The sequence below is a fragment of the Trematomus bernacchii genome, unplaced genomic scaffold (assembly GCF_902827165.1).
Source record: "Trematomus bernacchii unplaced genomic scaffold, fTreBer1.1, whole genome shotgun sequence".
NCBI classification, from domain to species: domain Eukaryota; kingdom Metazoa; phylum Chordata; class Actinopteri; order Perciformes; family Nototheniidae; genus Trematomus; species Trematomus bernacchii.
In genome coordinates, this window is record NW_022988043.1 from 1962612 (window position 1) to 1990226 (window position 27615).

Sequence of the window (27615 nt, forward strand, 5' to 3'; positions counted from 1 at the left end):
TCTGCTCTCAATTTCTATAGGTTTCGGTCAATTTGATGTACAGATCAAATTCAGTGCCCACAAGCTGCTTAGTAAAACAGGAACTTTAATTTAAATCCTTCAAGTAGGTTTATAAAGCATCCTGCCACATACTGTACATCCTCTGGTATTTACTGATGGAGGATCCAAACACAGATTGTTCAGTCACAATAAATGGTAACCGCCTTGACCTTTGTTGATGTGATTACGCACATAGAAAAAAAGCAGACACTTGAAATCCTTATCATTCTTATTTTGTGTGCTTCTCATAAAGCTGCAACAAGTTCAATCAGGAGAGACTTCATTTAGTTTAAAGAACATTTATTGACACATGCCATATGATAAATGTTAAGTCTTTGGCGATTAGACCCCGATCCTGAAATCGTATATCTAAAGGGGGGATTCAGCCGTGAGCATATAGGGAACTCCCCCCGGGGTCTAGACACTGGTGATGATGCTGAAGATCTGGATTTGATGAGGAGATGGGATGAACAGGGGATGTGATGAGGTCTTTGGATTAGCTCTCCTGGCACTGGATATGATGAAAGGAGGTGGATGGGGAGGAGGTGGTCGGCAGCATGAACACCTGAAATCACAGCTGACTGCAGGAGAGAGGAGAACCATTTTAAAGTTTGGCTGCAGCACGATGATTGGCTGCTGAGATTGAGGTGAATGTAATAGGTTAGCAGGAAGCCCGTGATGAGCTGATTATAAGCAGCTGCGGAGTGAATGTATACCAGCAGTCTTCCTGAAAGAACTTGCGCTTAATTTCAATCAGGAGGGACTTCATTTTGTTTAAAGAACATTTATTGACACACGGTATGCCATATGATAAATGTTAAGTCTTTGGCGATTAGACCCCGATCCTGAAATCATATATCTAAAGGGGGGATGCAGCCGTGAGCATATAGGGAACCCCCAAAAAGGAGGAAAGTGGATGAAAGATTAAGATCGGACCACTTGACGAAGGATTTTACCTTACCAGGTGGCATGGATTCTGCTGAGACATGATTGAGGATTTAGACCGAGATTTATGCAGTGAGGCAGAAATGTATATAAAGGATATAGATAAGGAGCCTGACTGCGGCCGGGTATGAACTAGGAAAAGAGAAACCCCCAACAAACGAATGATGAATGATGCGATGCAATGAATCATTACGATAATATCCGTGAGTGATATGATAGTAGTGCTGCGCTGAATGTGGGCATGTACTTACCTTACGTGATGCGACGAGTCTAAACTGGGAAGCAAGCAAGGGTTAGACAGGAATGTGCGGGGAGAGAGAAGGAAAATAGGATAGGGTGAGCGGAGAGAGAAGGAAAATAGAATGGGGTGAGCTGCGCTCCCTGTGATACTGACTATTGCATGGAGCAAGACTTCTGATCGCTCAGGCAGTCTGCTGGCTATTGCAAAACTTCTGATGGCTCAGGCAGTCTGCTGGCTATTGCAAGACTTCTGATGGCTCAGGCAGTCTGCTGGCTATTGCAAGACTTCTGATGGCTCAGGCAGTCTGCTGGCTATTGCAAGACTTCTGATGGCTCAGGCAGTCTGCTGGCTATTGCAAGACTTCTGATGGCTCAGGCAGTCTGCTGGCTATTGCAAGACTTCTGATCGCTCAGGCAGTCTGCTGGCTATTGCAAGACTTCTGATCGCTCAGGCAGTCTGCTGGCTATTGCAAGACTTCTGATCGCTCAGGCAGTCTGCTATTGCAAGACTTCTGATGGCTCAGGCAGTCTGCTGGCTATTGCAAGACTTCTGATCGCTCAGGCAGTCTGCTATTGCAAGACTTCTGATGGCTCAGGCAGTCTGCTATTGCAAGACTTCTGATGGCTCAGGCAGTCTGCTGGCTATTGCAAGACTTCTGATCGCTCAGGCAGTCTGCTGGCTATTGCAAGACTTCTGATCGCTCAGGCAGTCTGCTATTGCAAGACTTCTGATGGCTCAGGCAGTCTGCTGGCTATTGCAAGACTTCTGATGGCTCAGGCAGTCTGCTGGCTATTGCAAGACTTCTGATCGCTCAGGCAGTCTGCTATTGCAAGACTTCTGATGGCTCAGGCAGTCTGCTGGCTATTGCAAGACTTCTGATCGCTCAGGCAGTCTACTATTGCAAGACTTCTGATCGCTCAGGCAGTCTGCTATTGCAAGACTTCTGATCGCTCAGGCAGTCTGCTATTGCAAGACTTCTGATCGCTCAGGCAGTCTGCTGGGATAAGTGAGAGAGGCATAGCATGTGGTAAAACATTATCTTAGAAGGATGTGATACACCACCACCAGTTATATGCATAGCTTACCGTAGGAGTTTAAGAGTTTTTGATTAGCCAGTACGGTGCGGATATCAGGTCGGATAGGGAATGCCTGTGGTTACACGCATAAGGGCAGAATAAGCAATCATTATAAAACAGAGAATGTACAGGACAGGGATACAATTAGATGAAACCGTTCTGGAGAAGTGCTGATTAATGAATAATGTAATGCAATGAAGGTATTCTGCAGATGATTAAAACGTGAGCTGAGTGAGTGACTCATTGCTGTGAGAGACATACACTGCAAGACTACATTGAGCATGAGTTGTTTATATTGCATCCATTCCTTATGCTTGACGGAAAAGTGTGCACTGAGACATTAGCTGAGGTCTGCTATTGAAGTACCAGATAGAGGGGATCGTATGATCATAAAAGCAAGCACGGTTTGCACCACCAGTTATATGCATGAAAGTATGAAGGAGAACCTGTGCATTCTTTCTTTCTTTTATATTTATTCATTCTTTAAATATATTATTATTTTATCCGGACTGCCCCAACCCATAAAGGGGTGCCGAGATACGAATCTGATGAGACACGGAGGCGATCATGCCTAAACGTGCTGTGAACACGGATAAACGTCACTTATCTGCTGGTTGAATTTCCTGGGAGGGATTGAATGCGGCGTAGAGGGCCTGCTCCATGGATGTATAATAAGAACTGCTCGCGGTCGGCTTGTGCGTAATGCGACTTCCGTGTTCGCGGATCAGCTGATCGAGGGGCCTCGACTCCGTTCTGATACCGGATCGGCTTGTTCGCTTATGCCGAGACGGCCGGACGTACCCGTGTTTCTGCCGATGGAGGTCTTCTCCCCTCGCTCTTGCTTGATATCTGCTACGAGGATCTGAAACGGGTATGTATACCTGAAAGAACTTGCGCTGAGCTTCATTTAGTTTAGATGCATTTAAAAAAGTAATCTGCAAATATTTTGATAATCAGTTCATCTTTACTTCCATATTTTTAAGCTAAAACTCTAAACAATTGGTGATTCAAGCTTCTCAATTATGATGATTTGTAGCTTTTCTTTATCACATCTGATTATAATCAGAATATGTTGGGGTATCACCTAAAACTAGTGCACCTTTTACTACTTTCGGAAATGTTACTATTTATCTATTATATACATTTGGACTATCTATACTCTGACTAAAACATATTTAATATATTTACATTTATAACATCTGTACTTTGTCAATTGTAGCATCACTCATTCTGTAGGCCTACTTACTTACTGCACTTTCTGCAAATTATGATACTATGCACATGCACTTCTGATTAATTTAGTGGGAATGCTGATACAGCATTCCAACTACTTCTACGCACAAAATTCTTTATTATTCCGCCGGGTTATTTTGCTGCTCTTCTTCTCCCACATTCCACATCGCAGAAACTCCGTTCAAACATCAAAACGTTCAGCTGGGTCGGGAATCAATTGCTATTACTTTTCTTATTCATAACTTTCATAATTACAGAGATACATCCCATAATTCATCACATTTTTAACATGGAAGTCAATGGAGAAACTCTTCAGACTTGAACAATCTTCATGCAACTTCAACTGCTAACTGCTCCTTCATACTTTCACTCAGAAACCTCATTCCAACTTTAAAATGTTACACATCTTTCTGACATTATTCGTGTAATACAACTTTTAAATCTGATTCATACTTTTAGAGATATTAAACATTGTTCAGACCTTGGTAAAGAGGCCTTCTTCAGATTTAGAGTGCGTGATGTCACAGCTAGAGTGGAGGACAGATTGAAATTCGCCTTCATATATTTTTTTTTAAACCTGCCATAATTCCCAAACCCTACATTCCTGAGACATAATTTTTCATGAGAAACGATTAAGAAAAATTAAGCAAAACAATTAAACAAAATGCCTCTTGAGGGCATGAAGTGACAAAAACGTTCAACATGTCTGCATTAAAGCCCATTGTACATTCAGGCTCATCTTTCCTCACAGCAGCAGCCGCACACCTTTAGTTAATCTCAAAAGATGTTGCCATGGCAACGCATCCCTTGCAATAAAACACGATATTGCTATAACTCCTATGAAAATTGTCAAAAAGTGCTAAAACTTCACATGTGTGCTAACAGTCCAGCTGTGAAGACATCTGCGGGACAGTTTTGAGATTTCTTGAAATGCTCGCCATGAAACACGGTTTTCTCATAACTTCAGTGAAAATGCTCCAAACAGCCCAAAACTTCACAGGTTTGGTAACGATGCAGCCATCAACATATCTAAGCGTATTATGGGGTATCATCAAATACCGTTGTCATGGCGACAGATCATTCGCCATTAAGTTAGTTCAATAGTTTGCAGTTGAAATATTCTGCTGCTTTTCCAAGCTTTTTATACTTTCTTTTCTTCTCTTATCACACATTCAAGCCCCTAGTGTTCATGTATCATTTCAATCTAAATTCTTCACTTTCTTCTTACACATTACATTTCAGCATAGCAATTCAGCGTCAGCTTTTCAGCATAAAGCATTCCCACTAGCAATTTCTTCAGGAATTGCATTCTCTAGTTGCCTATAATATTCCATCTCAGTATCCATTTGTTTTCCACTGAATGAAGTCACAGATTTTAAACGTCTATGATGAAATAAACCCCAGAGGAGCAGCTGAGGCTTTGGTTGGACAGCACCGATGTGTGGGTGGGAGTCTTGTGTCAGAGATAATTACTGTCATTAATTGCACCTGTGCTTTTCCCACTATGACGTGTACAAATAACGGCTATGGCAAAAAAAAAGCCTTTTTTTTAAATCCAGAGGTCTTTTTGACAATGTAGTTTAAAATCCCTATGGATCTGTAGTTTTACAAAATATATTGTGCTGTGTGTTTCACTCCAGAGCCATCAAGAGCCAGATATAAATGTTTATTAGCGTTGAAAATTGTGTTGCTATTAAAGGTTTTGCTACTACCAGTAGCAGGAGTGTTAGGGATGGGATTTTTAACATCTTTGATTTTGAAGCTCTCCTCCACCATAGCAGTGAGATCACACACCCATTTAACAAGCAGCACAATACACAGGATATAAATCAATACGATACCTGCATGGCTGGGATTGGACCCATTGGCTGGGATCGAACCTATACCACCTACTGACTCAAAGTCAAAGTCCTCTCAGCCACATCCTATTTATGGGCTGTATTTCAGAAATGATGAAGTCATAGCCAGAATGTCCCTATCGAGATAACCGTGTTGTTGTCAGAATGGAGGTTTTTTTTAAATGGGAAAAAAAACCTGAAGTTTGGTAAAGTTAGAAAGAAACAGAGGCTTAAGTCCAGTCTTTTCGAAATGACATATTCAGGAAACCCGGCTCCACACTAGCCTTGAGTTTTTCTGGAACAGATGTGAAAAATTGATGGTTGCTACTGGTGATGAGTTCAAACAAATGTTTTTTAACAATATCTTTGTGTCGCCTTGTAAATCGAATAAACGTAGAAGTCCTGTAAAATTTGACTGGAATATGCTTTGTGCACGCTATGTTTCAGAAAATGTACAAGTTATACTTTTGAAAAGTGTTGGGGACAATATTGGCCATTTCAAAAAGTGGTGGGGACATGTCCCCAGCGTCCCAAGCGCAAATGACGCCTATGCTTATACAGATGCATAATGACAAAGTGTAAACTATGATATTAATCTCATTCCAGATGTTCAAGTTCAGTTATGTATTCTTGTAAAAACATATTTGTGACATCAAAACAGTGCCATGAAATCAATGAGTTCATACCATAGACTGTATATATAAAGTTCATACACAGAACAGAGTTGTAAAGTATATTTGCTCAAGTACACAACCTAATTACACATGTGAGATAGTACTTAACTTGAGTATTTTAATTGTATGCTACTTTGTACTTCTACTCAACTATAGAGGTAAAGTGTGTACTTTTACTCCAGTACATTTAATTTTGTTATTTTGCAGATTGGGATTAATTATGTGAAATATAATCAACACTTAAATAAGACTTTAGTTACAGCTGACAAATGACCCTGCAGCATACAAAGTCATTAAAATAAGCTCTATGTTTACCAGCTGTGATAAACACATTAATGCATCAATAATTATAATCAAAACGTATACTATATATTATTAGAAAATGGACCAGTCTGTTTAATTAGTACTTTTACTTTTGGTATTTTAACTACATTTTGATGCTAATACTTTTGTACTTTTACTTGAGTACCATCTGCAATGCAGGACTTTTACTTGTAACTGAGTATTCCCAGACTGTGGTATTTTATACTAGTACTTCTTCCACCTCTGATAAAGAATCGAAATTTGCTTTGTATAATATTCGATAAAGCTTTTCTTCCAGTCTTATTTTGAAAAGCACAACCGGAAGTCATTTAGCGGCTAGCATCGTCTGCTAAGAAAACGCTGGTTTTTTAAAGGGAAACCAAGGTTGTTGAGGTCTGTGGTGGGCTAAGCAGGTTGAAGGTAGGTGGTCTGCTCCTTTGTGTGTACATACTGTTCCTTCTAGCATCAGTGTTGCTTTCCACTAGCTGTCTTTAGTTTAGCGCCTTATCGCCTAGGTTAGCGGAAATCAAGACGCGGGCAAGTCAAGACAAGTGGGAAAGTGCAAGCTAACTGGCTAGCTAGGTTGAAGCTAACAAGGCTAACGGTTCCGGTAACCGTTAAGCCGGTTAACGGGAGCCGGTGCTGGCATGCTGTTCCGCTTGTTTTTTTGCAGTAGCCGACTATGGATATATTTGATTCTGTATTTGTTTAAGTACATTGTCACAGTGTTATCTAATCTTACAAGTACAGGGGCGAATAATTTCCATGAATGGCTGCGGGGGTTGGGGGTGTAATGCCCCCCCGTACAGATACCATATACACACAAACACAAAACACATAGCATTCAAAGGCTTTATTGTCATATGCACAGTAGCTACAGTGTAGATATGGAAATGAACATATTAAGTCCCTGGCTCCTCCAACAATGCAACATAAACATATGCATATATATATATAAGACATAACACAACAATAACACAAATAGAGTAAGAAGAAACTGAGTAGTAATAAGATAAATGTTGCAGAGAATGTTGGCAGTGACTAAGTCAATAAAGAGGTGTATATACATGTCAATAGAACAAGGTAAACAGAGACGGAATGTCAAGTTACATATTGTACAGTGGAATAAATACTGCTTGTTAGTGCTTGTAGTAATACATATATATGTGATATGCAAACGGATGAATGCTATGGCTCTTTCTCTCAGGGTAGTTGTGAATTAAAACATTAATTTCAATATTAGTTATACTATATATCTTGCCTTCTTGAAATCTATTAAATGTGCAACTGGTTTGTGAACTTTCACCAGTCATTCCTGATTAAATCTACTTTCAGAGGTGTCAGAAGTAATCTTTTTATTTCAGTTAAAGTATCAATACTACAGTATACTCTGTCTTGCATTCATAATTGTATTCAAGTAAAAGTACAACATTTTTCCTCATCAACATATACTTAAAGTACAACAAGTACTAATTTTACAGTATGGCAGTACAATTATTACATTGTTGTATTATAATAATGAATGCATTAATGTCAATGTTCAATACATAGCTTAATTTATAATCTTATATAATGATTCATTAGTTGTTTTATATTCTGTATTATAAATCCCTACCTGCAAAGTAGCTAGTAATTATATATTAAAATAAATGTAGTGGAGACTATTAATCAAAAATTGCCTCTAAAATGTAGTAAAGTATAAAGTAGCATAACGTGAAAATACTCAACTGAGTACGAGTACTTGAGTAAATGTACTTAGTTACATTCCACCACAGTCTACTGTCCGTACACTGTTGTGACAGGTTTACACGTGTGTGTATTTGCAGAGTTTGTTCCTGTGATGTTGTAATTTATTTTGATAGTAATACATTACATTACATTACATTACATTGCATTTAGCTGACACTTTTATCCAAAGCGACTTACAATAAGTGCATTCGACCAAGAATATACAAACTTGAAGAAAACAATCATATAAGTACATCAGGTTTCATAGAGCCAAAACATTTCAAGTGCTACTCAACTGGCTTTAGATAAGCCAGTCCTTTATTAGTATATAAGTGCTTTGTTAGTATGTAAGTGCTTTGTTAGTAATTCTATCGCTCGAAGTGGAGTCGAAAGAGATGAGTTTTTAGTCTGCGCCGGATGATATGTAAGCTTTCTGCTGTCCTGATGTCAATGGGGAGCTCATTCCACCACTTTGGAGCCAGGATAGCAAACCGACGTGTTTTTGCTAATGGGAACTTGGGTCCCCCTCGTAGTGCGCGTAATAATATTTAAAAGATGTGTAGTAGCATGTCAACTCGCCGACTGTTGCAATTTTAACGGACAAGGTATTTTTTTAATTGAAAAACTAATGGAGGAGCTGCTTTTTTGATGACTGACATCAAAACACAAAAAGAAATTGAATCGTTAATCTTTACAAGTTATTTATCATCCAGTATTTTATCTTTCGCACAAAGTTATTCTATTTTGAAGCAGATAAAGAATAATACCGGGCCATTTTGTAAAAACATGTGTATGTCTCTCATGAATGCATTCACACCACATGTTTACAAGTAATAGGATCTTAAAGTGACTATTTGTTGAAAGTATCTGGCTCCTGTAACCCCTAACGGCTGTATCAACCCATCAAAACACTTTTTACCTGTTGTGGTTCATCAATGTCAGGCGATTGGCTGTTTTGAGCTGCCTGTTTTTATATTTTCTTTATGTCTTCTACCCGCTGAGATTTGCAAGCGTCACTATCTGTTGTGAACACTGTAAAACCACCTTGCTCTTGCAGTGAGTGTTATGGCCTTTGCATAGAGGGCCATATCTGACAGTACTTTAAAAGCCTTTGTAAGCACTCTTCCGCTACTTAGTACTTACTATATACATTCAGAAGAGTGAACATTTACTATTAAGAAGAACCATGAGAGGAAATGGCTACACGTCAATGTTTCGTGCGGGAGAGCAACATGGAAAGCTGCATGTGAACACATCATCATGCATATCTAGTCTCCGTGCTTGTTTATGTAAATTACCTGACAGGAAGAACACAATTTAAATAAAGGAATTCATCTGGAAATGTAGCTCAAGGGATAACATGTACCTGTAATGTAACTGTTGACTTGAATTGCAGATGATGGGGAAGCTTTAACCCTTTATTTTTTTTGAAATAAATAAGAGTAGCTTTTTTTGGGCAAACTTAGAATATCTAACTTCTAACTGCTCGTCCATTTATTTAATTTTTTTAAGTAAAAGTCAAAATACCCTATGTTGGCTGAAGGTTTACATTTGACGGGAAACCATGGTTACAACCAGAGCAACCTGTAAAGACCCTGTCAAATATATTAACCTGTTTTAGATGAGAGTATGGAGAAAACCAAAAAAGGTTTACAAGACTCTTGCGAAACTGTGACAAAAGTGGCCAGCAGCACAATCCAAATAAACTGATTAACAAAAGCTGTTGGACTGCTGCCAGATGTGATGTTGAGAGCAAACATTTGAATACTCACTGTGACTCAAGGTCTGTTTGTTTAATGATGTCCATGCAGATGGAGGAGCTTGTGTGGCAGATGGCCTTGGGACGGCACCATTCATTGTCTCCTAGAGTATGGAGGGTATCAACAATAGAGTGGTGCAGTGACGAGTCCTAAAACCCAGAAGTGAGTTAGCATTTTACCACTACCGGTTCCCTCGTCTCAGAGCCATAGGATTTTGGAAAATAGCTGGAAATAAGGTCTGTGGTTGACACAAATTTAAGAGACGGATCACGTTTTGTTCTGCGACATTAAATACATGAGCAGTGACCCCACTAGTGATTTATGAAGAGTTTACGTGTCTGAAAAACGATGGTTGTTAACAAGTGGCTGAATAGGACTACAGAAGTTGTCGAGGACGTTTTACGTCATTACGCCGAACACGTAAACACTCCTCTAAGTTTGTTTGCCCCTGTTCTGCTTGAAAGCAAGTACCTGCCTCCTGCAAACTGTTAAAACAAACGCTTCAACTTGTACAATTTTGAATCTGTATTTTTGAATATCGATCTTAACGTGACGTTGAAGTCGTGCGACCCTGCTGTACTCGGCTGTAGTTCGTTTATAGCATAACGTTAGCATTTTGCTTCTGGCGATTAGATTTATGATTCGAAAATTATAAAAGTAGGGTAGACATGTGGAGATTATCCGGCTGAACAAAACGTGCATTTATCAAAGAGGTTCGTTTTCCACAGACCTTATTTCGAGCTATTTTCCAAAATCCTATGGAGAAATCCCATTGCTTTTTTGTCGAGGGAACCCATGCGCAGCTTACTTTCGGGTAAATACGTCATCCCTGCACCGCTATATAGGCGTTCTGTCTGAATACTGTCCAAATAATTAAATCTTAACTTTAACGAAACCAAACTCTCCCTAAAAATCCACCTCTACTCCATGTGACTTCTCACTAAACAATAATTAGTATAGTTGGTGAAAAGGATTTGTTTGACTGTTGATTATTTAATCACTTATTGCAGGTTTAATAGTCCAAAATCTAAATGTATATGCAGGGGTGCACATAACCTTTTTAGTGAGTTACTCAGATGAGTACCAGGAGACAGCGTTTGGCACTCACCCCACACGAAGCATGGTCCTCCTCAGTGTCTCCTTCACTGTCCTCTATTTACACTTCTTGCATGCTAGATGATGAAGACGATGAAGATGCACCTCCCTGTCTCTTTTTAAGCCTCCGATTTGCTTTCTCCAAAACTTGTTGCCAAAACTGTGAAGTCCTTGCATTTCCTGAGGCCAAGTTGAAGGATCAAATACTCTGATTTCAGATGTGGGAAGTTACTAAGTACACTTATTCAAGTACTGTACTTAAGTACAATTTTGAGATATTTGTACTTTACTTGACTTTGATGCTACTTTGTTCTTCTACTCCTACATTTCAGAGGTAAATGGTGTACTTGTACTCCACTACATGTATTTAATCCCTTTAGTTACTTTACAGATCTGGATAAATGATGTTAAATATAACCAAGTGTTAAATCAGACTTTAGTTCCACCTGGAGTAAATTCACAAGCTACCCTGCAGTATACAAAGTCATTCAAACTAGCTGCACCTTTACCAGCTTTGAGAACACTTTAATAATCAATCATTATAAAACATATCATATATATTATTCTGAAATGGACCAATCTGCACAATGACTACTTTTACTTTTGGTACTTTAACTATATTTTGATAATACTTTTCTAATTTTACTTGAGTAACATTTTGAATGCAGGAATTTTACTGTAACAGAGTATTCCTACACAAGATCTGAGTACTTCTTCCACCTCTGTCTGATTTCAAACTCTTCCATTAACACCCTGAGTAAGTTTGTTGCTTTTAAAGCATCTAAAACTGTTGAAATTAGACACCCCAACACCACTGATTCAACACAGACCAGAGGCGTGCTCTAAATGGTTGTGTCCAGCTTTATTACACCTTTCAACAATCACAAAAGACAGTTATTATAATATATCATGTTTAACACTGCTTTATTTGATAGTTTTTTGTAAGTTTGACCCCTCTCCAATTCAAGGGCTCCTTTTCATCTGGATGAGTTCATGACGAGTTCATCCTGTGCACTGTATATTCCCACTGAGCAGAGGACACACTTACCTGTGTAAAATGATCCGTGTTGTTCCACCTCCACCACGGAGCTGACCTTGGCTGAGTCCTCATTCTCACAAGAGGACCCTTTAGCCGCTTATTTCTCTTCAAGAGGTGCTTGTCCTTCTGACTCACAGTTTGTGTGTCAGAGAAGAAGTCACCTTTTTAAAAGATAAAACAAGCTAGCGTAAACAAGTCTAATGCCCATTACTGGTCCGTTCTGTTTATGGATCCCCTTTCTTAACCGTTTACAGTAAACACTAGATTTTAAACCTCACACACTCATAAAAAGGTCGTTTTAATGTCTGCAACTACAAGGATCATTTATTGTCATTGCACAACACATGGTTTTGCAACACAATGCAGTTATGCTCTCATTTGGCTGCAAAAGAAAAACAACTCATGATTATTTATGAATAATCCGCCTATTTTTCTGAATGAATCATTTGGTCAGTAAAATCCATAAAACAGTGAAAACTATTCATCCCAGTTCAACAAAGACCAAGGTGTTGTCTTGCAATGTCTTGTGTTGTCAGTCCAAAACCCACATATATCATCATATTTGAAATGTTTTGAATGAACCTAGTCGATTGTAAAAATGTTGGTCTTTTTTCCATCGCTTGACCAATCATTTCAGCTCTTCCTTATTATGTAAAACATTTGTTAAACCATTTACAGTCAACACCAGCTTAATGTTTTATCTGTTCAGAATCAAGTTGCAAGAGTTTCTCTTTCCTAAAAACAGTTTTCCACCGATGTTATAGTTTAACAATGAAAGAGTGAGCAGTATCCAAGAGGCTCAGATTGTCCAATACTCTGCTCTTTAGTTGAGACACCAATTCAACTCATTACAATTACAGTATGAGAAGAGATTTGTTGTGATGTGAAAATGTTTTTGCAACATGCAGACGTCTTACTAGTAACTTACTGTCACGCAGACACACAACATACGACGTGCATATCGGCATGTCAACTGTCAACTTGTCTGTGTCGCAATTAGCTTTTTGTTGTTTCTCATTCTTTAAAGTGAACTTGTACGTCACGGCAAGATGGACCCAATGGAGCTGCGATATTGCATTTTGAGCGACAAGTAACTGGCTTTAAGTGGCAGTGGGGGCAATTAATGACTGAGAAACACAATTAGACAGACTGGGAAATCGGACACTGACAAAATGGTCAAATCCAAGTCTTCCTTTCTGGGCTGAAAGGACATGATTATTTATTTTCATTTAACATTTCATGAAATGAAATGCAGTTATAGTCCCATTCTGCTGCATTAGAAAAACAAAACAACTTACAATTATGTCTTCAATGAGTCAGAGGTGATGTCTTTAAATGTCCTGTTCTGTCAGTACAACACCTAAGGATATTTACTTAAAGTATTAAACAGAGAAAACGGCCAATCTCCACATTGGAGGGGCTGAAGAGAAGCATTCTTGCTATTTACATGTATGAAAAACGAGGCTAATTTAACAATAACTCAATGTTTCTAATAATAATAATTCTTTTTAGATAGATAGATATTTGGTACTTTATTGATCCCAATTTGGGAAATGTTTGCGTTGCAGCAGCGTAAAAAACACAAGGCAATGTACATAAGAGAAATGAAGACACAAGAAATAAACAGTCCAAAATATTTCAGAAATAGAAATAAAATAGCATTAAAAAAAGTTAAAGAATATAAAATAAAATAAATGTATACAAGTGGAAATACAAATTTCCAGTAACAAATACAATGCAGGATATTATTGTGCAAGAAAGGATTATTCAAAAATGAAATAGAATATGAATGTAAAATGTCCAGTTATTACGAGAAGCTATGGAGCAGAGAGGTCTCTGCCAGCCAGAGGTGATTTGTTCTAGAGTTACTTTTTCTGTTGATTGACTGATCTTTGCAGCGCTCCTTCCTTACACAGTAACTCCTGATGTGTACAGATCAGTGCAGTTTGATTGAGTGTGTATAATATCTAATGAAACCCTCCCCTCTCGTTGCAGGTTGCTGCTGGCTGCAGGGCCCTGTGGAGCAGAATAGCTGTGCCATTCCCCCTTTTTTCCTCTCATGTCCCCCCCTGTGTGTTTCCCTGTGTGTTAGTGACCCCACACCCCACCCGCCCCCCACCTGATCCCTCCTGTCGTGTCGCCACTCCAGCCCGAAGCCCCCCTCTCACCCCATGCTTGGAACAAAGTCCGCTCACTGCCAGCCCGATGACTGCCTGGATCGTCCTGCCTGTCAGCCTGTCTGCCTTCTCCATCACAGGGATATGGATAGTGTGAGTGTACACTTCCTGCATCACATGGGCTGTGTGAGGGCCTTCTTTGTTGGGGTGTGTAACTGGGTATCACCGTGGAGATGCACCGATCGATAGCTTTTCATTTGTCACACCTGTAAATCCAAAATAAGCTGTTGAGGAAATGACAGTAAGTATGTTGCTATAAAAACAGTTGCATCTGTTTTCATCTGCGGAAAGAAAAACTATTTTTTTCTTGTATTTTATTTGTCCACTAACCTCAAACTCTTTTATTTTGAAATTTGTTTCAGTGAGAGTGATAGGACAGTTTTGTAATAATTTGGTTATTTAGGAAGAAGTGTTTTATTATGAATAACCATCTGAACTCCTACTTTCCATTAACGAAAAAGTACAAAAATGTTGGTGTATGCTGGCAGGAATAGTTATTTGAAAGTAAAAATATCATAATCAGCAGGTCAGTGTTATAAAATCAGGAATGGACCAAGAAACCTGCAATGGGTGCAGCTCTAATCACAAGATATTTACATGATCAACAAATAAAAGACAGCGATGCATAAGGGAATGTGTTGATGCTCAGATATGAAATCTTCACACTGTCAAGCAATGTTTGAGTATTTTCACATGCTCCTGTGAACATCCTTTCACGCTGGATGACCTTTTTCCCTGAAGCCCAGTGTAATCTAGTTTCTTGATAACACTTTGTGTCATCAGGGATCAGTACCCCGTGTTTGACATTTGCCACTTCTGTGTTCTTGCCCCTCAGCTACGCCATGGCTGTGATGAATCACCATGTTTGTCCTGTGGAGAACTGGTGAGTGAATCTCCTCTCTTGATCTGATGAAAGGGGCACCAGGCCCTTATTATCCCAGATTGTGGACACAGTCTGATTCCACATCATTAGAACATGTACTGAACAAATTGTGCGTCTGCTGCAGGTCTTACAATGTAACGTGCATAGAGGAGCTGGCTCGACCAGGCTTCCCCAAGACGTGCTGCACCATCCAGGACATCCCCCTCATCAGGTCAGATATTCTTCCTTTCTGCAGAACACAGAAACACATTTTGTGTCCGCAAAAGCCCTGAGGCATGAATTAGCACCTTGTTATGTTGTGGCTCGGTCACAGTCATTAACCCACACTCTGCATAAACTGCATTAGTTTAATCTGCAAATAAGCCTCTAACCACGGGCAAGCACAAAAGCACTCTTGTAAAAAGGCATCATGAGACCAACTGACATTTCTCCAGTGTTTGTAGAGGAAAGGTCTCATAGATATCATCATATTCTTGAATAAGGACGCTCACGTAACTCATGAGTAATCAAAATGACTTCATTGGTTCATATTCATTCTGAATGTTCATATACTGTATGTCTTGGTAGAAGTACAGACAGATGGTGAAAGGACGGAGCTATATTTAGGTATAGGTTATACTACTACCTTTAATACTAACAGCTGTTTTGTTTTCATTTGCTCCAGTAAATGTGGCTCCTTCCCTCCTGAAAGCTGCCTGTTCAGCTTGATCGGCAACGTCGGGGCCTTCATGGGTAAGGCATCGTTTTAACTGGAATTATAACCATGTAGTTCTGTGATTAATAGAAATTGTGCGTGTGCTTGGGTTCTGTCTGTATGTAGGAATATATTTGCCATTTCGCTTATTTGCCGTGGGTTGATGATGAGTTTAAATCCACTCTTATGTCTCTACAACACAATGTCAGATTATAGCTTGTCATTTTAAAGTTAAAACAAAAGTCATAGTATAGTATGTCATAAATACTGTGTAGAGTAGACCATAGTGTATATATAAAGGAGCTTCAGCACGTAATTTAACACAAGACAGCCATTTTCTTGTATTTACTCTTTATTTTTTGTACGTGTACTATTTTAATTACTGATCTTTTGAGGTACTGGGAGGTGGACTTTTGACCATCTGATAAAACATCCGCCTTGATGTTTCCAGTCTTTGGGCCAAGCTAGGCTTACTGTCCTGTAGCTTCAGTGTTCACATTTATCAGAGTGGTATTGATCTTCTCATCTAACTCTTAGCAAGACAAAGAGTTGGCATCAATGCTACAATGTACTGGGGTGAACGTTCTGTAACAGTTCCTTATTAAATAGTATACTGATAATCATGGAACAAATGGGTGATTTCCTCTACGCTAAATAGGACTGCTGCCTTCTGTCCTTTGACACGCAGCACTGACTGAGGACAGCCGAGGTGTTTGATGTCCATTACGTGTCATATTAACCTCCGTGGTGCCCACAGACTCTCAGTCAGCTGAGAGGAGCTGAAGGCCTTGAAATAGCCCGTGCTCTCTAATCAATAATGAATGCGGCTTCCCTTCCACTTCCCACTGTGTCCTCTGCCTCCTCTCCCCTGTGTCCCCTCCATTGCCTTCCTCCTCTGCGCCTCCCCCTCCTGCCCTTTGTCATCACAAGCTTTATCTCTAATTGCATCTCAACTGGTGTTTTCATTATGGATCTGTTAAAAAAACGTAAGTTTTTCCAGACTTTTATGCTGCATTTCATTTTTATTTCCACATTTCATTTCTGTCTGTTATTCTCTCAACTCACCTTTCTAAAGTTGATGCTTTTTATTTGAGTTTTCATCCCCTACTGTTGTTAATCTGTGTTTTACTGACTTGGTGGTTCAGTTACAGACAGCATCCTGCAGGGTTGTAGTTTTCAAACAGCGCTGCTAAACCTGTCCTGAAAAGCCCCCCCTCGTGCAACATCCGACAGCAAAAAGAAATCTGATGGTCTAGCAGAATGGAGTCACATGACAATCCTCCAGCTTTGGATCAAACTATAAATCAGAAAGGGTCACGTTTAAAGGATTTTGAAATCTGAAAAAAGTGTATATTACCTTAAAATCTCCCCATGCAGTATAAAAACTGAAACACTCAAATCCATTTCACTACCTACAATAATGAAATCAACTGAACCATGTTGATTTAAATGTTCCATCTCCTCTCTGTTTTCTTTAAAAAACAAAGGTTAATAGTTCTATTGTGCAGTATCTCTCTTGTGTGTTGTAACTGTGTGTGTGTCCTCCTGTGTGTCCTGCAGTGGTGATGGTGTGCTTCCTGCGCTACGCCCAGGTGATCGAACACAGCCACCAGTGTTGGATCAACACCAGCGCTCTGGTGTCGGGCTGCACTAACGCCGTGGGCCTGGTCATGGTGGGAAACTTCCAGGTACATATTCAAGATTCAAAGTTGTTATTGTCATATGCACAAAAGCTACAGGGCAGGTTCAGCAAGTCCCAGGACCCTCCAACAATGCAACATACTTAAGACATGAAGGAAACCAAAGAAAAGAGACATCATGGTGCAAGTAAGATGCAGGAATAGGACAAATGTATACATGTTAGAATTGGATCAAACAGAATGTAAAATGTCCAGTAGATCATATCCTGATGTGTTTGTAGCTTCAATCCTTCTGATGATAGTGGTCTTGTTCTCCAGGTGGATCACGCCAAGTCTCTGCACTATGTGGGTGCAGGGGTGGCGTTCCCGGCGGGGCTGCTGTTCGTGTGCCTGCAGTGTGTGCTCACCTACCGGGTGGCATTGACTGCCCTCGACTACTGGATGGCCCATTTCAGAGTGGCTCTGGCCCTGGGGGCCATGGTCTCCCTCGTCCTCAGTATCCTTCACTTAATGTAACTAAATACATCTGTTCAAATTAACAATTATATCCTGCTCTTACTAAACTTATTTATAGTACGATGGATGGAGTATTTTCCATTTAATGCTACTTGATCCTCCTACTCTACTACAATTCAGAGAGATATCTTCCCTTTTTTACTCCAAAGCAGTTATTTGGCACGTACAGTTACGCTTTACATTTAAAACATACTATAAGATGCAGGAATAATATACTACTTATCTACCCAGTGGTATACAGAGTTGGCCAAATGTAAATGCTCCTGCATGTATTAGTGATTGATAACACTGAAATAAAATCACTGAATTAAAATCTCTAATAATATAACACTTTGAAAAGAGTAATCCTGCATAATGAGTACCTTTTTTATGTATTTGTATTTAAGTAAAGGATTAAAGTATCCCTGCTAGCAGGAGCCGTCGTTAACTCTATAGTGACAACCTGATCCAATCCAGAAAGAAGGGTTGAGTTTGTGAGGTTTGGTGTGTCCCGCCCTGTCACAGGCCGTTAGCTCAGTTCTGGCTCCACTGTGCCGTCATGGGATCACTGTTAAACATTAGAGACTCTTCTTGGTTTCCTCTCATCTCACTCCTCTAGCCTCGAGACACGGCTGCACAGAAAGAGATGATTGTCCTTCAACTTCAAGGCCGCGATAACATCTCTCCGGCCTCACCCTCACCTCCCCCTCTGGTTTAACACTTACAATGCTGATGGTTCACTTTTCATAGCCGCCTCTGTGCTGCCTGCCTCTCAGTGGCTTCCAGGGCGACTGCTCCCTCCTCCACCAATCAATGTCCACTGCACTGATGTTGGGAGACAGGGATGAGAACCATTCAGGCTCTCAATATTATCCGACTGTCCATCAAAGGTTAATATACTGCAGTCATGTCCTCCTTTTAAACACATCTGTTTAATAGAGCTGCAAAGACAATTTCAATCGAACTCTAATCAAATAATGAGTTCCCATCCAGAGGTTAAGCTCCTCGTCATATATCTCATTATATCCTGGATTTATCTCATGACATTGTTCATGTACTTCCTTCCTCTGCCTCTGTCCGGCAGTGGCTCAGTCAGTAGGGGCTTGGACTGTGAGCCGTAGGGTCGCCGGTTGAAGTCCCCGAACAGACCTAAATATTGAGTGTGGACTGGTACTTGGAGAGGTCCCAGTTCACCTCCTGGGCCCTGCTGTGGTGCCCTTGAGCAAGGGTGCGGTGGGCAGCTGTACAATAGCAGCTGTACAATAGCTGCCCACTGCTCCTGGTACTAGGATGGGTAAAATGCAGAGGTGAGATGTCACCGTGTCTGCTGAGTGCAAGTATGTGTGAAAATTCAGTGACAGGAGAAGGCTCAGATTTCCCTCCTGCATGTCCCACAGATGTTTGTCCACCTTAACCCCCCCTCCTCCCAGGCGGCATCTTCTTCGTCCACGAGAGTTTCGTCCTGCAGCACGCCGCCGCCATCTGCGAGTGGGTCTTCACGGTGGACATCCTGGTCTTCTACGGCACCTTCACCTACGAGTTCGGCACCGTCACCAGCGAGACCATGATGGCGGGCCTGCAGCACTGTCTCCACCACGGCTCGGGGATCCTCATGGGCCCCAGAGCACGGGGCTCGACACTGGGAGGGGCCACGAAAGGCCTCAAGTCCCCCGGGGGGAGCAGCACCTCCACACACCTCAACTGCACGCCGGAGAGCATAGCGATGTTGTAGCTCTGCAGCCGGAGGTGGAGGAGAGGCTCTGACATGTTTAAACATTGGACCTACACCAGGTGACCCATCTGTAATGCTGTACTATCCCTCCCTTCGTTTCCAACGGTGACGCGCGCCGCTACAGGGAAGTTTCCTGTAGCCATGTTGTAAAGAGAGGCTGAATGTGTGGAGCCATGAATGTTTTCCAAGATGGCGGTTTGATTTGTTTTTATTTCCTGAGCGACACTTTTTCCTTTTTCTAACTTTGCATACCTGTTGTGCCCACAAAGTCCCCCCCCCCCCCCCCCCCCCCCCGAAACACTAGGACGGCCCACCTGTTTTTGGCCTTTTGCGTATCTGCACGGCACACTTTTTCTGAATGAGAGAATAGCAGTTTTATGTTTTTAAATTTAGCGTAGTTAGTGGATAATATTGAATGTTTGAGAAGTGAATAGTTAACCGTTATGTTTTTACATGCTTTAAGCATATGGCCTTTTTCTTTTTTTAAATCAATCAACGTAATTATGTCAAATGATTCGCAAAAAAATCTTGATTTCAATCGACAATATTGTTTTGATTGCACAGATGATTTTGAATGCAAATTTTGATGGTATTTTGAGTTGTTTTACAAACGATGTATCGTTGGAGCCACTATCATTGTGGAGATCATGTGAGTGAAGGACGTTAACACAGCAGCTGTTCTGAGGTCTGCATCACTGAGAGTTTCTGAAGCCCCTCGATGACTTATTCCAGTATCGTCCCACCTGTCGCATGATTTCTTTGTATCATTTTACATTTCATGCTGCCCTTTTTTTTTTTATTCCATTGACTGTCATGTCCGGTGCAATAATTGTCATCAATCATGAGATAATTTCCACTCCGCTGGAGTGTATAATGCCTTTTTCAGTGTGTTGGGATTGAACCCAGGGCTTTGTTTTAGTTTGTATTTGAGTTGACACTAAGACTTTTGAAGTGACCTACATGTTATAGTAAATGAGTGATGGTAAATGTATAATCCAACTAAAAGTATAACAAAGTTGTCGCCCACACGCTGATTTGATTCCAGGCTGGACCCTTGGAAGCCGTATCTGACTTTATAGAAAAGGTTTTCTGTTACAAAATGAGTCCTTTTTTTAGGGGAAGTTCATGTATCCGATGCTTTTAGACCTCATGGCGTTACCAGGGTGACATCACAGTGTTACAAACAGACAATAATACCACACAGGTTGTAGAGTGAAGAATGTTTTTGTATGATTTCTTGTTGCCAATTTCTTTTAAAGTGATACTTGACACCAGACTGCCACAAACTACCACTGCTCAAACTAAAGCTGACCAATGCCTCCAAATTTATATTGGGATGTTTTTTAGTCAAATGAATGAGAAGTATATTCCCTGTTAACACAGTATTCTGCCCTCTAGTACATTTTAACTATCTAACCACTGATGCCAGCAATACACACTCTTTTTTTAAAGAAAGGTCACATCACCTACCTCTTTTAATCTTTTTGTGGGTTTGATGTTCCGAGGCTAGACTTCCAACATGTGTCTCCATCTCACAGCGAAGAGTTTGAGAACAGTATTTAACGCTATGGTGGCTCTGCAATCCACAGTCCAAAGTGTCTGCATTTAAGGAAACTGTGGGTCTGCTGTTACACCAGATGCGTAATCATGTGTCAGGTCAGTTTTCTTTACTTTCTGTGCAAATTATTTATCTCGCTATTGTTTCTGCGACTGTTGTTCTGCAGATCTTGCCAAAAAAGACGGGAGTCCTCTGGAGATTTGATTGGTTTTCTGTGCGTCAGCAGGAGGTGTATGAATCGTTATGGGTGCACTGTTTTAGCCTTATCCCTCGTACTGTGCCAGGGGAACATGATCATATTGCTTTCTTTTTATCTTGTGTTCAGCTGTAGCCAATTTCACCAAACTGTAACAAAGTCACATGGTGTGACTGCAAATGGCAGCTTGTATGAGCCCTCACATCAGTGCTGGATTTATTCTGTAACATCTCTTACATAACGCCATCTTCCAGAAGCCAAAACCTAACGGTGGATTTGACCTTTTTGCTTTTATTGTCTCTCACAATGTACACCTAAGCTTTCATATGTTGGTGGGAGAATCCTATATAAAGAAAGGCTGCCTGACCTGTACACACCTTGAACTCTTCAACACAGAAACAATGTCTATTCAGAAATGTATTCATATTTCCTAAGTCTTTGAAAAAGATGTTAAAGAATGGTAATGGAGTCAGAGAAATCCCTGAAGACAAGTCAACACAGATTATCGTTTCCTTTTTATAAATTCTGTAAATATGTATGATTTGTCTATCATTTAGGGTATTTTCATTTGACAGAGATTTATATTCAAATATGAAATAAAAATGATAAATTATTAAATGTTTGGCAGTGGTTGTTTTTGAAACTAACAAATTGCTTGTGTGAAAAAGCTCTTCATTTTTCTCATTCTGCCTGTACTGAAGCACCTTTTCACCCTCTGTCTGAAACCAGAGCCCAGTCTGCTCTGATTGGTTAGCTGGCCGGCTCTGTTGTGATTGGGCAACCGCCTAGAGCTGTCCTGCCATATAGCTTTGGGGTTTTAGCCTTTTCAGACCTTTTTATAAGCACAAAAACATATAGAACGCACCACAGTAAAGAAAGGGTGTCTAGCAAAGGGACACAACGACATGGCGACTGCTTTTTTCATCTTTTTTTTGGAGACACATTTACAGAAAGCCTGCAGCTACATTCACATGCTATAGTATGCCATTCAACATTTTATAAAAAGGTATTGTATCTTATAACAAATACATTCAAAGTGATATTATAGTATGCATAAAATGTCCTGATCATGTCAAAAAGTAAGTAATGAAGTAACGGTGCATGCCTTTAAAAATGTAATAAGAGGGTGGTGGTGATGGAGTCAGAAAAAATTCAACCGATATTATTTTGTTTCCTTTTTATAAATTCTGTAAATATGTATGATTTGTCTTTAAAGGTATTTTCATTTGACAGATTTATATTCAAATATGAAATAACAATTACAAATTGTTAGATGTTTTGCATGGGTTGTTCTTCAAACACAGGCATTTTCTGTGTTTTTATAAACAACAAATAACACGGTAAGTTGGTGTTTTAAACATGACATCATACAGTACTTGTGGAATCGTTTCAGTAACACCTGCCAACAGGGACATTTGTAAAAAACAGAAACAACCTGTGGAGCAGAAAACTGAAAGGATGGCTTGCATAAACACTTGCTGCTCGTTGAAAATGACATAAATATACCCTGGTTCAACAGATTTTCACTAAGGAAATGGAATGGGTTAATATAAAATGCATGATGATAAATGTAGGATCCAGTATCTTTGGAGTTCAACCCTCACAGGGGATTTAAGGTCAGAATATCTCGGCCTCTTCTGCTTCCATTTACACATTCCTACCTGTGATCTGCCTTCAAAGAGCACATATAATGTGTGTAAGTGTACACTGTTTATACTGCATTGCTGAAGTGTAAGAGTAACTGATTCAAATATATTTGGGTCTTTAAATAATTCCTATTAATCAGACAAATACAGCTGAACAGTTGTGCGTTTAAAGCTCAAAGATTTATATTTAAAAGGCATAAAGCATCTGAACAGAAATGAATCAAAAGCTTACTCATCTTAAAATATAATCAGTCTCACTAAGAAGCATTTATCCAAACTTTCAAATTATTTCAGGAAGGTCACACAAATGGCTAGCCTTGTGTTAACACCAAATGATGTTATTATGATACATATTTGTAATATTGTATTGTATTTAGATAGCGGTGCCAGGCGTGGTGGCTTTAAAGTGTGCAGTTTTGTTGATGGGGGATATTTGAGATTAAATGTATATATCTGACTACAAATATAAAAGGTAAAGAAGGGTTTATTCCCCACTCATGCTTGAAATCACATTCTGTATTAAATTCTTTCAGTAAAATGTCACTGTGCCACAGACTTGTACCACAGCGGAGTCTCGTCATGTGTACATGGAGCCATGGAGGTCCTCCAGCCGGTGCTCCCTCTGCCTTCTCCTCTCCTGCAGGACACAAACATACTTTGGAACCACGGACTGATGCCACATGGAGAGAGGCACAGCTAAAAGATGAGGATGTACCATGAAAAATGATATTCACACACTCACCTTGTCTTTTTTAAACTCCTCATACTCTGGATTATCAGTCGGTAATTCAAGTCGGCAGAGCGGACAGGAGTTAGTCTGTGGTTGTAAACATGAAAAAGATTCAAAAGGATTTCTACGTAGCCACTCAAATGTTTCCATTTACGATCAAGAATTTAACTCTGAAATAGAAAATGTGAAGCTTTACCTTTCCCAACCACGGCAGTATACATCCCGAGTGGAAAAGGTGTTTACAAGGCATCTCCCGAACGGACTCCTCCTCCTCGAACTCCAGCAAACACACAGGACACTTCAGACCTTTGTCTGTGGGAACAAAAAAACAAAAGAAAACATTGAATAAATCCCACCCTACTTTCACCAAGCATTATCTCTCCCATCATCAATTCCTTCCTCTACATTCGTTACATTTAAAAACAGACATTTTGAAGTGGGGTTGTATGAGAAACATATCCATAGTCAGTGCTACCTACAGTAGCAGTAGACGTCTCCAGTTTGGACAAACAGACAGGAGTAACAGTACCAAAAAAAGCATTATACTGCTTTCAACATGGGCAGCAGCAAACCAGAATACTAATGGATTTAAGTTTGAGTAATATATACTTTTTGAGTACTTCAACGCTTTAACTTGTGGTCAGACAGCCGTGTTTCTGCAATCTGCAAAGCCACCAGATTGATTGTCAGTTTTTCACAGCAGTACATTTCTTTACTTCCAGGTCTGTTTAAAGATCTCCTATCATGCTATTTTTAGGCATATATTATGGGTCTCAGATATATACAAATATATAAAAAATATGTCTATGATGTGTTTTGCTCAAAATACGAAACATCCCTCATATCCCTCTGCTCTGTTTCAGCCCTGTTAGAGAATGGCTGATCCTCGGTCAGTAGCTGCTGGCCCCGCCCCCTTTTGATCACCAGGCAAGCAGTGAGGTCTGTGACGAGCAGGCTCTCTGCTCTGCTCAGATAAAGCTAAATGCTCCAATGATTAAATGCCATATCATGTTCCAAACCACTTCAAGGATTATTTCTGAAACAGTATGGAGCTCAAATGCTTTTTTTCTTACGGGTTTAGTACAAGGTGAGTTCCTTTTTTTATTTCCTGCTTTTTGACACATACTCTCTCCAGTACAGGTTAGCTCTCAGTGTTAGCGAGGCTTGCTAATGTAAACAAAGACCATATTACGTCCAAAATACATTGCGCATTGTTTCTGATAGCAACGTTTCTGTTAGTGCCGTGGGTCCACTTTTCCGATATTACGTCATATCGGACGCAAATCTGGATCAGCTCTGTTGTACCACCGTTTTTTGGAGATTTGGGTACGGAGGAAAAGTGAGGGTTTTGTTTTCTGACACTTTGTGAGTTCCCCGACACACCGGGGACACATATTTATGTATAAAAGACATCAAGAAGTGCATTTTGCATGATAGGGCACCTTTAAGTGAAAGTCATCTGCTCTAGGTAATACACTAAATATGGATAGGTACCTCATACAAGCGTTCTTTCAAAAACATCCTAACCATCCATTTGCTTCTACCGGAGCAAAAGTGTGTCACCTGCTTGCTCTGGAGAGATGATGACCACAGTGAGCGTCTGAACAGCAGTTTTGGCCGCCGGAGGAGGAAGACGCTGGTCCCAGTCTGACAAGTCGAACGCACCGGAGTCAAATAAGTCCAAGCCCTGCATCAAAGACCTGCACACAGACCAACACTCAATCTAAACACTGTGTATATATACACACACTGTGTACACACATTGTCCACAATGTTTCTCACCTGGCCAATTCAAGCAGTGCATTCTGGCGATACTGCTCCTCGGGGTTGGTGGGCTCACAGTTGTGTTCATCAAAGTACGATGCCATCTTGGTCCCACCAACGTTTGTCCTCTTTGCATTAAGATACCTGCAGACGGACGGATACTGAAGGTTCACGACAACTTCTTTTTCTGGCATATTCAATTGTCAAAAACATGAAAATCCAGAGCTGATATTTAACATTTAGGGTTGAGAGTTTGGCAGAACTTGTGAAAGTGAAATGTTGCTAATCAATACCTGTTAACTAATGGATTGTTAAATGTATATGTACTAATAAACCTTTGAAAAACATAACAAGTCTTATACTTTTAGTTAGTTTATTTCACATTCATAAGTCTTTAACACATTTGAATACTTAGTCATTTATAATCAATTTCTCAGAGATATGAATACACTTGTGAAAAACGAGAGTGAAAGTGTCTCGTTACATTTATATTTCCTGTAGCCGCTGATTTGCTATATTGAAGTTTTTTTTTACGTCATTATTTATTTATTTCATATTTTATGAGATTGACATTACTTTTCATTCACACTGAAGTCTTTAATTGTGTAAAAATAGCCAGAACCTACTGAATGGCAAGCACTAAGTTCAATAACAGACACAAAAGGATTTGACAAAATGTGTGACACATAATTTAACATTAACATATTTACTAAAAGACATTTAAAGAACAGACCGACATTCATGAAACAAAAACTACAATGGTTAACTATGAAGTTTAATGTTTGAGCAAGCACAAAGAGCCGAAGTTAAACTAAAACAATTACTAAAATATTTAATATATTAAATAGAAGCTCAAACTATTACAGATGTACCGGCAAGATTAACATTGCTGTTGTTGATGTTTAAATAAAGAGACTATTTTAAATACAGTGATAGAGGCTCGGCTGCGACTAAAGTTTGACGCTAGCATGACCTTAATCTTTCTTTGAATTATAGAAATAGACATAACATGCTTTAGCAGAGAATAAGTTAACATTTTATCATCCTTACTTTACAAATGAGCTCCTCTTACCTGAATGTTAGCAACGATAAACAAACATGTCATTCTTCTGGGTATGACGTATTAACCACCTGATTTCTTTGTCCAATCACCGCAGGAGTTCGCTCCGTTTATTCTTCTTCTCTGGGTTTTATTGCGGTTGGCAAGCAACAATGATGCATTACTGCCATCACCTGGTACAGTGTATGTATTGCCGTTATAAACATAGGGAAATGTTATGGAGTCTGTCGTTTTAAAAAAAAAAAAACAGCTGGTTTACTTTCTGATTTTACAGGTTTCTATCAAGGTTTCTACATTTATAGCGAGAAACTTAAGGCAACATTTTTGTTTTCATTCTGTGGTAATTTTTTAATACACGTTCTTTAAAGGTGGGGTAGGTAATTTTGGAGAAACCAGCTCGAGTGTGCTAGAATTTGAAAATACACAGCCGGAAGAAATCTGCTACTTCCTTACAGAGCCCCTCCTCCAACACACACGAACGCGCACATGACCAATGAGGGCACGAGATAAGTTTGTGCACAGATGGAAGGCTGACAGGCAGGTAGGCCATCCAGTTATTTTAGCCGGGCCGGCTAAAATGATTGGTCGTACTTTTTACAGTACTACGGCTTCCACAGATGACATTTGTTAGGCTTGTTTGAGACAAGCGAGACCTGCGCAGACCTGCGCAATTGCGATCAACGTCTTGCTAGTGCGTTGCATGATGGTTAGTCATTTTGTCCGACTTGCTCTGAAGGCTCGCCTACATGAGACGTTGAATTCTCGCGGGACAAAGACGCCCGCAGACTTGAGAGCGAGGCGGCGCAGTTTCTCTCCGGGCTGCGGAAGCGAAATGCTTGATGGGAAACGACTCGCTGGTATCTCGAGCTGAGCGCTCATTGGTGGTTTTTACCCCGTGCTGGTGATGAAACTCTCCATTGGTTCGGCAAAAGTGTGTTGTTGTTTTGTGTCAGTTTTACGTCGCCACTTCCATTCACATTTTTCATCATTGTTCCACAATGTTTATCATCATGAAATTAATATCTATATATTTTTATACAATACTTGCACTGCTTACCGTTGTCATACT

General features: G+C 40.0%; 2 protein-coding genes across 3 annotated transcripts; one reads left to right on the plus strand and one right to left on the minus strand.

Annotated features, from left to right (window-relative positions):
• The first annotated feature begins 6688 nt into the window (after positions 1–6688).
• tmem150aa (transmembrane protein 150Aa) lies at positions 6689–19880 on the plus strand. The gene is made up of 8 exons (XM_034118185.1): positions 6689–6769; positions 13967–14241; positions 14984–15031; positions 15156–15242; positions 15696–15763; positions 17286–17413; positions 17684–17861; positions 19291–19880. The coding sequence occupies exons 2-8, from the start codon at positions 14177–14179 to the stop codon at positions 19590–19592; spliced, it is 876 nt and encodes a 291-aa protein (XP_033974076.1). The 5' UTR covers positions 6689–6769; positions 13967–14176; the 3' UTR covers positions 19593–19880.
• A 2628-nt stretch (positions 19881–22508) lies between these two features.
• Positions 22509–26633, minus strand: rnf181 (ring finger protein 181). Of its 2 annotated transcripts, none has more exons than XM_034118186.1 (6): positions 26559–26633; positions 25505–25630; positions 25286–25422; positions 23919–24034; positions 23735–23809; positions 22509–23629 (listed from the first exon to the last, which is right to left on the minus strand). In XM_034118186.1, exons 2-6 carry the CDS (start codon positions 25588–25590, stop codon positions 23570–23572), a joined length of 474 nt encoding a protein of 157 aa, XP_033974077.1. In that variant the 5' UTR covers positions 25591–25630; positions 26559–26633; the 3' UTR covers positions 22509–23569. The 2 variants fall into 2 exon arrangements, with proteins under 2 accessions (XP_033974077.1, XP_033974078.1); XM_034118187.1 differs by lacking the exon at positions 26559–26633 and adding an exon at positions 26537–26558.
• Between the last annotated feature and the right edge of the window lie 982 nt (positions 26634–27615).

Excerpts from the sequence above, each read along its gene's own strand:
- rnf181 (XM_034118186.1), bottom strand. The coding sequence starts at position 25,590 with ATGGCATCGTACTTTGATGAACACAACTGTGAGCCCACCAACCCCGAG. Across the intron at positions 25,423-25,504 it reads GCACTGCTTGAATTGGCCAG|GTCTTTGATGCAGGGCTTGG; the intron begins GTGAGAAACATT and ends GTCTGTGTGCAG. Across the intron at positions 23,810-23,918 it reads TACTGCCGTGGTTGGGAAAG|ACTAACTCCTGTCCGCTCTG; the intron begins GTAAAGCTTCAC and ends TTACAACCACAG.
- tmem150aa (XM_034118185.1), top strand. The coding sequence starts at position 14,177 with ATGACTGCCTGGATCGTCCTGCCTGTCAGCCTGTCTGCCTTCTCCATC. Across the intron at positions 15,032-15,155 it reads GTTTGTCCTGTGGAGAACTG|GTCTTACAATGTAACGTGCA; the intron begins GTGAGTGAATCT and ends CGTCTGCTGCAG. Across the intron at positions 15,764-17,285 it reads CAACGTCGGGGCCTTCATGG|TGGTGATGGTGTGCTTCCTG; the intron begins GTAAGGCATCGT and ends TGTGTCCTGCAG.